General features: G+C 38.4%; 1 protein-coding gene across 2 annotated transcripts in view; it reads right to left on the minus strand.

Annotated features, from left to right (window-relative positions):
• CR1 (complement C3b/C4b receptor 1 (Knops blood group)) overlaps window positions 1-13,306 on the minus strand; it is a 204,860-nt gene that overhangs the window by 28,168 nt on the left and 163,386 nt on the right. The window contains exons 34-36 of one of the 2 annotated variants that reach the window (XM_025396253.1): window positions 11,499-11,678; window positions 10,769-10,868; window positions 5,300-5,385 (exon numbers count right to left, since the gene is read on the minus strand). The exons of the other annotated variant lie outside the window; for it this stretch is intronic. Coding sequence (XP_025252038.1) covers window positions 5,300-5,385; window positions 10,769-10,868; window positions 11,499-11,678 — 366 coding nt within the window. The remainder of the gene's footprint in view (window positions 1-5,299; window positions 5,386-10,768; window positions 10,869-11,498; window positions 11,679-13,306) is intronic. 2 annotated transcript variants of the gene reach the window in all.

Genomic DNA, 13,306 nt, shown 5'->3' on the forward strand with positions numbered 1-13,306 from the left:
ATTACATTAACAGAGTGAAAAAGAAACATGATAATCTCAATACATGCAGAGTGATCAATTAGAATGAACATTCATGATAAATCTTTTAGCAATTAGAAGTAAAGGGGAATTTCCTTAATCTAGTAAAGGATATCATACAAAAATCTACAGCATACATCATGATTTATGATGACCATTAAAAGCCTTGTATCCTCTCTTCTATTCAATGTTGTACTGGGGGTTCTAGCCAATGCAGTAAAGCAGGTGAAATAAACAAAAGACATAAGAAAGGAAAAGATTTAAAAACTTTGTCAGATTCATAGATGACAAAATTATGCAGCAAATTTAAAAAAATACAGAAAAACTATTCAATTTAAAAGTAAATTTAATAAAATTGCTGGAGCTGAGATGAAACAGGTGCATATCTAAGAAGTAAATAGAGAATAAAATTTTAAAAATAATATGTAGTAATAAAGATAATGAAAGATGTACATGACTTCTATAAGGTAAATTAACAAATATTATTACAAGAAATTAGAGAAGACTTCGAAAATGGGAGGATATATCATGTTCATAAATTTAAACTTCAAAACTGTAAATTTGTTAATGTCCACAAATTGATGTACTGAGTCAACAGAAACTCAATACAAATTCAAGTAGGATTCTTTATATGGAAATTGGCAAGCTGATTCTAAATTTCATATGGTAATGCGAAGTGCCAAGAATCACCAAGTAAATCTTGAAGATGTACATAGTTAGAAGATATATGCCACCAGATATCAAATCTTAATGTAATGTGATAGTAATTAAAATCTTAATGTAATGCTGCAGTTTTGTTTTGTTTTGGTTTGGTTTTTTGCCATTATAGTATGGCAAAAACCAAACCAAAACAAAAACACAATGTATGGTAAATAAACCAATGGAACAGAACCTCCCTGGAATGAGAGCCACATATAAGGTCACCTGACTTATGGCCATGGTGCCACATTTAATAAATGATATTAGATCAATTACCTATCCATAAGAAACAGGGTCTCACTCTGTCACCTAGGCTGGAGTGCAGTGGCACCACCGTAACTCACTGAAGCCTTGAACCCCTGTACTCAAGGGATCCTCCCACCTCAGCCTCCCAAGTTGCTGGGACTATAGGCATGTGCCACTGAGCCCAGCTAATTTTATTTTATTTTTTGTAGAGACAGGGTCTTGCTTTGTTACCCAGGCTGGTCTTGAACTCCTGGCTTCAAGCAATCCTCCTCCCTTGGCCTCCCAAAGTGCTGGGATTATAGACGTAAGCCACCTCACCTGGCCCAATTGCCTAAGTAGAATAGAAAAAGCAGTAACTTGGAAAAAAGACCCATAAATTGAATATTATTAAAATGTAGAACTTCCTACAACAAAAGACATCATTAAGAATGGAAAAAGTAAAAGAAAAGCCATAGTCTGAAAGACAACATTTGTGTTCCATTTATTAGAAAACATGAGAATATTTAAATAACTTCTACAAAACAATAAAATGATAGACAAACTAGTCAATAACAGCCAGAAGTTTGGAATAGGCACTTCACAAACATATGAAAAGGTACTCAAGATCATCAATGAAATACAACATAACAATAAAAAAAATCCGACAATCCTTCATGCAGCAACAAAAGTGACTTCCAAATATAACACTGAGCAGAAGCCGGACACAAAAGAGTACCTATTTTTTGATTCCTTTATAAAACTTAGGAAGTGGCAAAACTAATTATTAATGTAATAAATCAGAATAATGGTTACTTTGGGAAGATAACTGGGAAAAGGCATCGGGAAGGCTTCTGGGGTGCTGATAGTGTTCTATATCTCAATCTGAGTGTCATTTACATGGATGCATTTAATTCGTAAATAACCATTGAACTGCATAATTAAGATGTATGCACTTTACTGCGTATATGTTATACTTCAGCAAAAAGTCTACATGGTACAGGAAAATTGTTGGGAAAAAAAGACCTCCCAACAAAGTAAACTCCAGGGCTTTTCTGGTGAATTCTTTTAAACATTTAAAGAAGAGAGAATACCAATTTTATATAAACTCTTTCAAGGAAACAAATACATGAAACACTACCAGCTGGCTTTGTGAGACTGTTATAAGTTTGATGTCAAAATCTTAAAAGGACATTACAAGAAAAAAAGTTACAGTCTAATCTCTAAAATAGGAATGGAATGAAGAAAGTGTTCTGGAATTAATTGGCGGTGCTGGTTGCCCAATGTCTTAGTCTATTTGGGCAGCTATAATGAAATAGTATAAACTGATTAGCTCATACACAACAGAAATTTATTTCTTTTAGTTGTGGAGGCTAAGGAGTTCAGGACCAACCTCTCTGGCAGATTCAGCATTTCCTCCCATGGCAGGAGGGGCAAAGGAGCTCTTCTGGGCCTCTCTTATTAGGACACTAATCCCATTCGTGACAGCTCTGCTCTCATGATCTTATCACCTTCCAAAGGCCTCACTCCTTAATGTCATCACCTTGGGGGTAAGGATTTCGACATATGGATCTGGGGTAGACTCGAACATTCAGACCATAACATACAACTTTGTGAATATACTAAATACCACTGAACTGTGTAATTAAAAAAGGTAACTTTTATGATACATGAATTATACTTTAATAGAAACATCTAAAATGTGCTATTAAAGCATATTTGTCATATATAAAAATGATTAAATATTATGACCAAGTTGGTTTATTTTAAGAATGTAAAATTGAAATTCAAAATTATTTGCCTTTCAAAAATGTACTCAAAACAGTTTGTTACATTAACAGAAAAAAGAAAAACAGATATAATTACATCGATACATGTAACTGAAGTGTTTGATAAACTTCAACATGATTCAAAGACAAAAACTTTTAATAATGGAGAATATGTGAGAATGTCCTTAATTCAAAAATGATTATCTACAAAAAGCCTACAGTAAATACCAGATTAATGGTGAAATGTTTTAATCTTTCCCTTTGAGATGTGGAACAAGACAAGGATGACACCTATTGCTACCAATGTTCAATGTTATACTGGTGGTCCTAGCCATGTGGTAAAGAAGAAAGAAAATAAGGAAGAAGGAAAGCAGGGAAGGAGGGAAGGAAGGGAGGGAGGAAGGGAGGGAGGAAGGGAGGGAAGGAGGGAGGGAGGGAGGGAAGGAGGGAGGGAGGGAGGGAAGGAGGGAGGAAGGGAGAAAGAAAGGAAGCAAAGAAGGAAGGCAGGCAGGCAGAAGGGAAGGAGGGAAGGAAAGAAAAGAAGACAAAGAGTTAAATAAAATTATAATTATCTGGGGGTTTTATATAGCGTCAACCAGGCCAATTTGGAATTAAGTTTTCCAGACTTAGTTTCTCTATATGGTTCTGGACTAGGGTTACAGCATGAGAAATTAGCCTGATATTTGAGAGGCAGAAGTTAAGCAACAGCCATTCCACTCTGAAAGTCATCTTTGGATAGAGCTGGTGAGGCACAGTGCAGGAGTGGAGGGTTCAGAAGATAGACCTTTTACCAGAGGCTTGAGGAATACATTCACATGGGGAGTTTCAGCATCCTCTGTGATGGCTCATTCTCTGCAGGGCAGGAATGACAATGGGAAGTGTTGCCATTGAACTGGGTTCTCTGAATTCACTTGGGGACCAAAGGACCTCAGGGTGGCAGAGTCCAAGTGGCAGCACTTAATTGCCAGAGACAATGGGGGTTCTTGTAATGGATATTAGAGCCGAAACAGCAATCAGAATGATTTAACTGAAGAGAATATTGTTACTGGGCTAATTGATCATGGAGTCTCTAAAACTGAAGTAGATGGATAGCCGACTAAAGTGTTATTTGATTTGTATAAGCAGAAGAGATTTAGGTCAAGTGAATAGAAGTCTGACTTGAATTATTGTAAAAGAAGTTCATTGTTCATCAACAATTCCTAGACTTGAACAGTTTATAGACCCAGAGCAGCACGAATGGATGGGAGACTGGATTCTTTTGAGGAAGCACCTGCTACACAGTCAAAAGCATGTATTGTAAATCTTCCCCTAGGCTTCTCCAAGAAGACTTGAAGTCATTTACCAGGATTTAGATATAGAGAGTTTACAGAACTAGAAACAGAGATAAAAACATAGATATAGGTATAGGTGTATTATTATATTTTTTGTTTTCTCTATTTTACTATTTTTTCATATTTCCAAGAAAATTCCTATTCCAATTCCATGTTATCTTATTATAGATTTCAAATAACATGGAAGGTTTCCCAATTTGTTTTACAAAACAGCAAAACTGTTCCTTAAAGTGGATAAACAGAGACAAATGTGTGACCAATGTCATTTGTAAATTTAGATTCTGAAGCTCATAAACTTTCTAGTAAAAGGAACAACATTTTTAAATACCAAGAAGAAAAGTAAAGTCTTCAAGTTATCTAAAGAGAACAGTAAGACAAAGATGTTATACACTATATTTCACTGAGCCTCAGCCTGGCCCTCCACTACATAGGTGTATTACTTTTTAATAAAATGAGATCTTGCCATACATGCTGTTCATCTGATTCTTTTTCCACATAAAACACATCTCTTTCTAGTCATTAAGTGCTTCTTTATGCTATCATTTTTTTATGGCTGAATACCATGCCAGTGTATGGATATACTTTTTTCCATTCTGCGTAGCTATTTTATGTTTCTTCGGGAATTCTTTATAGTGGTCATTTGAACACATCTTTTTCCTCCTAGTAGATTATTTCCAAACCATAGTTTAAAATATTTAGGTTGCTTTAACATTTTAACTAATATAAATGATGCTGCAATGAAAAGTTTATACCAAACTGCTTTAAAAAGTGTGTGATTATTTCATAAGTATAAATTCTAAGAAGTAGGTTAAAATATATGCCCACTTCTGAGGTTAATAGTGCATGGTGCCTTTCGAGAGGATGTGTTGAGCTCGTGATGCGTGAGAGTCCAGGTTCTTCCACAGCTTCACTAACCTTGAAGAGCATAAATGTTAAAAATCTTTACTGATTCGCCAAGCAGGATGATTATTATACTGGAGGTGGTAGAACCACCATAATTTCAAATTTATTGAAGTAGAATCAAGTTTGAAGGATTTTATGTATTTAAGCCCCCAGAATTAGAAAAGACACATCCCAGGATAAGGAAGAACTTAAGGAAAGGGTTGCCAGGAACGCCGTAGGAATATTCGAGAACATTACCGCTGTCTTCAGCCATGTGAAGGACAGATTGCACAGAAGGAATTCGGTTAAGGTTTTATTATTCCAGAGAAAAATTAGAATGTATCAGTAAAAGAAATAGGAAGGGATATTTCAACTCACTCTCACAAATAGGTGTTTCATTATCCCAAATGACAGTATTGCCTGAGATGATGCATGTGGCGGACGAGGAACCAATGAGTCGGTATCTAGAGGCAAAAAATAAGGAATATTAGGTTCCAAAGACGCAGGTCAACTATCCAATTAAATTACTACTTCCAGAGATTACACTGTTACAGAATTCAGAGGGACATTTTCCACTTGTCAAAGAACTATCTGTCACCTTCCCAAATTGCACATTCTTGGGACTTTGTTATTTTCTCTTCCATGCCTTCTCAGTTGGGTGGGCTTTCTCTTCTTTATTACCTTATGACATATTTTTATATAAATCAAAGATGAATTACAGTTTTTCCTATACATTTAAAAGACAACACAAGCTTCTTGAGTGCAGGGAAGCTGTCATATATATACATATGTATGTGTGTATGTAGTCCTGTTGTATGTATTTCTATGCCTTGTAAGTATTAGTGTATGGATGCATGGATGGGCTTTTATCAGTAAGATTCATTAAAGTAGGCCATTCACAGTGGCTCATGCCTGTAATCCCAGCATGTTGGGGGGCTGAGACAGGAGGATTGCTTGAGCTCAGGAGTTCGAGAGAAGCCTGGGCAACATAGTGAGACCCTGTCTCTACAAAAATTTTATTAAAAAGCCAGGCATGGTGGCACATTCCTGTAGTCCTCGCTACTCAGGAGGCTGAGGCAGGAAGATTGCTTGAGCTGGGGAGGTTGAGGCAGGAAGACTGCTTGAGCTGGGGAGGTTGAGGCTGTAGTGAGTATTGATCATGCCACTGCACTCCAGCCTGGGCAACAAAGCAAGACCTTGTCAGTAAGAAAGAAAAAAGAGAGAGAGAGAGAGAGGGAGAGAGAGAGAGAGAGAGAGAGAAAGAGAGAGTGAGAGAGAAAGAAAGAAAGAAAAGAAAGAGAAAGAAAGAAAGAAAAAAGGAAGAAAGAGAAAGAAAGAAAGAAAGAAGAAAGAAAATGATTCATAACTAGAACCAAAGGCAATCCAAGCTGATCAAAAAGAATTGAACACTTAATTGATACTTAAAATGTTAAAGTTAGCAATTCTCAATTAGTATATCTCAAACTGTTCAAAGTGTGCCATAAATTTTGAAGAATTTATAACATTTATTTTACTTCACCTGAGGCTCTCTGTTGTAATAGATGGTTGGGCCAAACTAGTCATAGTGAGAGTAGGGTCAAACTTGATAGTACTATACATGAAGGAATGAAGCAACATGAAATAACAGTCATGGTTATTGGTATAGCTGAGAACTTTGTTTTATAAATATGTAGGAAAACCTGGCGGCATAAAGCTTTATTCAAAGAACAAAACAGTGCCAAATGGAGATCAAATGAAGAGTGAGAAAACAGTGGGTCCTTTTGAAGACACTTGACACATTGTTACATTATAGTAGCTATTATGTTGTAATTATTAATGACTTCAATATCATTTTGGTTTTTATTATTATTATTATTATTATTATTGAGATAGAGTTTCACTCTTGTTGCCCAGGCTGGAGTGCAATGGTGTGATCTTGTGCAATGGTGCAATCTCCAACCCCTAGGTTCAAGTGATTCTCCTGCCTCAGTCTCTCAAGTAGCTGGGATTACAGGTGCATGCCACCACACCCGGCTAATTTTTGTATTTTTAGTAAAGACACGGTTTCATCCTGTTGACCAGCGTGGTCTTGAACTCCTGACCTAGGTGATTCGCCTGCCTCAGCCTCCCAACGTGGTGGGATTGCAGACAGGAGCCATTGCACCTGGACTTATTTTGTTTTTATAAATTAATTAATTTTTTAAAATTATACTTTAAGTTCTGGGGTGCATGTGCAGAATGTGCAGTTTTATTACATAGGTATACACGTGCCATGGCGGTTTGCTGTACCCATCAACCTGTCACCTACATTAGGTATTTCTCCTAATGCTATCCCTCCCCGACCTGTCACCTACATTAGGTATTTCTCCTAATGCTATCCCTCCCCGAGCCCCCCACATACCAACAGGCCCCGGTGTGTGAGGTTCCCCTCCCTGTGTCCATGTGTTCACATTGTTCAATTCCTACTTCTCATTTTGTTTTTTAATGCCTTCTAGTATACCACCCAAAATGAAAGCATTCTCAATTGCGCTGCCAACACACATGCACACAAATAAAGAACAAATGAAGTGGACAAGTCTGCAATCCTATATTTGTACCTCCTTCTGTCTGTCTTAGGAACAAGACATCCTGGAGACTCCTCTGGATTTTGACCTCACTGAGGTTATTTCTCCAAGTGTTCTTTTTGATTTTCTAAACACGGGGGTTGGGATAGGAATGGTGAAGCAAGTGCAAACTTAAGTTGGCATTTTTTTCCCTCCATACTATTGTTAAGTGTTGTAGTACTGAACATTTTAAATATGAGTCAAAAGATAACTTTATGTTCGCTGATCAAGGGGAACAGATAGAAGAATATTTTAATTTATGAAGCTTGTGTCCCAAAGTAGATTAAGTAATTGAACAAATAATGGTTTGAACTTTTCTCATTCAGAATGTTTATGAGGAAGTAAGGGAGAGAGATAAAATCCATGCTACTTATTTTAAGGAGAGCCAGGGGTTCTCATATCCATTTGAACAGATTGAAGTCTTTACATCCTACCCTATCTTTTTGGATCTCCCGGGGAAGAGAGAGTTGTGGATTCACAAAGTTAAGTCATGGTTCAGGAAAAGCCATGATCATTTCATTATCAGAAACCACACACAGCATGTGGGTAAACATGTCTAGACTTTTGGGAGTCTCCTCCCCAGAGCCCAAAGAGGGACAGTGAAGCCTGGGATATTAGTCCCATTTCCATTTTCCTTCTTAATCTATGTGCCTTGAACCAGGCAGATGGGTTACGAAAAAAGGAGGATAAAAAACAAATCCTGTGAATTATTTAGGTTAGCACATGGTTAACCTTAAATAAAGAGATTCAGAAAATATATTTAAGGATAGTTTATTTGAGCACAAAGCTTAAGGGTAGTCACATGGAAGACACCAACTCCAAATGAATGGGGTCAGCACTCCAAAGTGGAGGACGTAAGGTATCACTGATATAGGCAGAGACAGAGACATTTTAGCAGGATTGTATTTTCCATATGGGACCATGCATAGTTACAGCACTTTGATTTGTTACAGATTGCTACATTCCAAGGAAGATTACTTTATTGCTCCTTGAAAAGGGATAGTGATGTGAGTGGGTCTTATCTCTAGCGCAATTTGGTTTTAACTATTTATAGGAAAAAAAGGCAGAAGTTACAGCTGCCTGCTGCATGGCTCAGGCTGCATAGCCACACTCTTCTTATGGCTCAGAATAATTTAAAGTTCCCCCAGCTATAAGTTTGAATTGTTTTAAGTTAGAATTATTTAATTTCACAATATACAATTCTTTGGTAGGAATCCCATTCCCTTGGAAATTTAGTAGTAACTTAAAAAAAAAAAACTTTTTATTTTGAGATAATCAGATTCACATGCAGTTGTAGGGAATAGTCCAGAGAGATCCCAGGTACACTTTACTCAATTTCCCTCTAATAATAACATTTTGTAAAACAATAGTGCAACATCAAATTCAAGATATTGAGACAGGTACGATCCACCAGTTTTGTTCAAATTTCCTGTTTTACCTGTACCCATTTGTGTGCGTGTCTGTTTATGCACATGTGCTTGTGTATTTACTTTTATGTAGTTTTAAAAAAATAGACTTTGTGTTTTAGCACAGTTTTTGGTTCACAGCAATAATGAACAGAAGATACAGAGATTTCCTATATACTCCCTGCTCCTACACATGGATAGCCTCCCCTATTATAAACAGCCTTCACCAGGGTGGTACATAATTTTGCAACTGATGAACTTACACTGACACATCATGGTCACCCCAAGTCCATAGTTTATATTAGGGTACACTCTTGGTATTGCACATCATATGATTTTGGATAAATTTATTATGACATGTACCTACTGTGATGGCATCATACAGAGTAGTTTCACTACCCTCAAAAATCTGTGCTCTGCTTATTCATCCCCTTCTTCCCTAACCCCTGGCAACTGCTGATCTTTTTACATCTCCATAGTTTTGCGTTTTCCAGAATGGTGTATAGTTGGAATCATATACTACATAGGCTTTTCAGATTGGCTTCTTTCCCTTAGTAATAGTGAAAAAAGGTTCATTATTTAAGGTTCCTCTATGTCTCTTCATGGCTTGATAGCTCATTTCTTTTTGGTATTGAATAATATTCTATTGTATGGATGTACCACAGTTTATCCATTCCCTACTAAAGGACATCTTGATTGCTTCCAAGTTTTGGCAATTATGAATAAAGCTGTTATAAACATCTGCGTGCAGATTTTTTTGTGTGTGAAGCTGAGATTTCAATTCCTTTAGATAAATAAATACCAAGGAGGATAACTGCTGGATAATATGGTAAGAGTATGTTTATTTTTATAAAAAACTGTCAAAACATCTTTCAAAGTCGTGGTACCATTTTGCATTCCTACCAGCAATGCATGAGAATTATGTTCCCTCACCCCCGAAATATATGGACGTCTTAATCCCCAGTTCCTATTAATGTGACCTTATTTGGAAACACGGTCTTTGGAGAGGCAATCAAGTTAAGATGAAGTCATTAGTGTGGGCCCCAATCCAATATGAGTGGCGTCCTTATTGAAAGAGGGAATTCTGGGCTGGGTGCAGTGGCTCATGCCTGTAATCCCAGCACTTTGGGAGGCCGAGGCGGGTGGATCACGAGATCGGGAGATTGAGACCATCTTGGCGAACACGGTGAAATTCTGTTTCTACTAAAAAAAAAAAAAAAAAAGAACTTTGGACACAGAGGGAAGACAGCCGTTTGAGGACAGCAGAGACAGAAACTAGAGTTCTGCTGCTATACACCAAGGCCTGGGGCTTCAGAAACTGGAAGAAGCAAAGAGGGATCCATTCCTACAGGTTTTTTGGAGGGAACATGGCTCTGGCTCTGCCAACAACTTGATTTTGCACTTCCAGCCTCCAGAACAGAACTGCAAAAACTTCATTTGTATTAAGCCACCAGTTTTGGAGTACTCTCTTACAGCAACCCTAGCAAACTATTTGTGCTATTACCATTACGATTTCTCTCACACAGCTGCTCAATTGCCTTCCTTTTCCTCCAGCAATGTCTACTTTGGGTTAAGGCTGTTTGTGTGCTTTGAGTATACTCTTCCCCCATTTTCTTCCTTCTCACCCAGTGAATGCCACACTTTTCATATATGCACAGCCTTGGTTTCCAGCAAGGATACAGATGATTTTCCCCCTGATTTTGTCATACCTTTGTTCATTTCAGTCAGGAGCTAAACACCTGTGTTGAAGCCTTTAAAGAGCAGATGGTAATAGCTTAGTTGTCCTTTCTGAGATGTGACTAGAAGGTAGTATGGCTGTGCTAGAACTCTTGAACCAAGAGATGTTGCTGCCAACTCACCCTTTATTACAAGAATAATTAATTTGGGATCCGAACTGGATGTCTTTGATCACATGCACCATGCCATTCACAGGATCTTTAGGATTACGACATGATTTACCTACAGGAAAGAAACAGAATTTTGGAGCCAAGTAGAGCAAACTGCTTTTTTTTTTCAGTACATAAAGTCTCAACCTGCCTGTAGCTTACTGAGGAACACTCGCAGTTCTGATGGTTCCACAGATTTTGCTACCTTGAGGAAACTCACCAGACTGCCTCGGGATCAGCTCCCTTTCAAAAACAAACTTCCCTTTCAGATCTGTTTCATTCCCATATTATGCCCCCAGAAAAATGTAAACTTTGTTATTATCTGTAATTCAATTCAATTGGTATAATCCAAAGATCTCAAAGCCCAAAACTGTCACATCTTTGAGTTATTTAATCCACTTCTTTTTCTTGTCCCAAGTCATTCATTACTTAATTTTAGTCATGAAAATGGGAGACCCCCAGTGAATCGAGATTTTCCCTCAATCATGTCCTGCAATGACTGTTTCTCATGAAATAAACTTGTAATGAAGGCGCCAGGAACTGAAAGCAGTAACAAGGTATGATCTACAAGAATAATTCTTGTATGTATTGCACCTTGGCGAACTAATTGTCATATGCAACTCAGTTACAAAATCTGAACAAATTGAATCAGATCTTACAGATACTTGACTAACAGAGGGGTTCCCACTCCAGAGTTACTTACGTGTGCACTTGTCCTTAGCACTTGTCCAGACTGAGTTTTTTAGGCAGATGATAGAAAATGGTTTTCCATGATAACCAGGGAGGCATTCATACTTCAGATATGTCCCAACGGGAAACTCAGATGCATCAGTTAGGTTGGTAGGCCTGGCAAATGGAAGCTGTTCTGGGGCATTGCATTGATCTGGGGATCAAGACCACAACAGCATCTAAGTTAATGGAGAAATGACTTTTTTTTTTTTTTTTTTTTTGTGACAGAGTATGCCTCTGTCACCCAGACTGGAGTGCAGTGGTGCCATCCTCTGCCTCACAGGTTCAAGCAATACTCCCTGCCTCAGCCTCCCAAGTAGATGGGATTACAGGCACCTGCGACCACATCTGGCCAATTTTTGAATTTTTAGTAGAAATGAGGTTTTACCGTGTTGGCCAGGCTGGTCTCAAACTCCTGACCTCAGGTGATCTGCCCACCTCTGCCTCCCAAAGTCCTGGGATTACAGGTGTGAGCCACTATGCCCTGTTGAAATTCCCACTCTACTTCCTCTTTCTCTCCAATATACTGCATAGATGTGATCAAAAAAGAAAAAGAATACTTCAATAATAGCCAAGGGAGCTGAGTGTGGTGGCTCATGTCTGTAATGTTAGCACTTTGGGAGACCAAGGTGGGTGGGTCACTTGAGGTCAGGAATTCAAGACCAGTTTGGCCAAGATGGTGAAACCCCGTCTCTACTTAACGTACAAAAACTTAGCAGAGCATGGTGGCATGTGCCTGTAGTCCAAGCTACTTGGGAGACTGAGGCAGGAGAATCATTTGAACCCAGGAGGCGGAGGTTGCAGTAGAGCCAAGATTGTGCCACTGCACTCCAGCCTGGGTGACAGAGCAAGACTCCATCTTAACAATAATAATAGTAACAATAATAGCAAAGAGATTGATTCCTTTAGAACTTTGGTCCCCAACCTTTTTGGCACCTGAGACTCATTTTGTGGAAGACAATTTTTCCTGGAATGGAGGGTGCAGGGGAATGGTTTTGAGATGGAACTGTTTCACCCAGATCATCAGGCATTAGGTTCTCACAGGGAGCATGCAACCTAGATCCCTCATATGCACAGTTCACAATAGGGGTTCTGCTCCTATGAGAATCTAATGCTGCCACTGATCTGACAGGAGGTGGAGCTCAGGCAGTAATGCTTGGCTGCTCACCTCCTACCGTTCTGCCCAGTTCCTAACGGGCCACCGGACAGTACCGGTTCATGCCCCAGGGGTTGAGGACACCTGCTTTAAAAGATGCCTTAGAAATGGGCTTAAACAAAAATCAGTACCCATCCATTTAAAAAGTCTCTGCTAGTTTGAAGACAACTAAACTATTTATATCATCTTTCACTAAACGGGAAGCTGCAATTCACAGCTTCTAATCTTAGTTAATCGGTAAGTGCGTGTGGTGTAGCTTCGTCTCTCCCATTCTCATTTATCATACTTTCTTGTGACAAGCTACACTCATGCATTCTACCATCCACCTTCATGCTCAGTGGGCACTCAGATTCAGTGGGAGTACACATCTCCTCTTTGGCCCTCGGTAGCAGTCACCAGTGTTGGAAGTCTGTTGCCAAGTCAATCTTGAGCACAAAGAGTGAACAAAGCTCAACAACTAAAGCTATACTTTACCATAAAGAAGCGTGTATTTTCTCATAGATATTTCAAATTAAATACTAGACTCAGCTAGGCCCCTTAAGGCCTTGTAGATTTAACTAAAAGCAACAAAAATCACAGTTAGAGTCAAACAATATGTAATCAAGAAGATACATATGTTGAAAAGA

This window comes from Theropithecus gelada, chromosome 1 (genome assembly GCF_003255815.1).
Source record: "Theropithecus gelada isolate Dixy chromosome 1, Tgel_1.0, whole genome shotgun sequence".
Taxonomy (NCBI): Eukaryota; Metazoa; Chordata; class Mammalia; order Primates; family Cercopithecidae; genus Theropithecus; species Theropithecus gelada.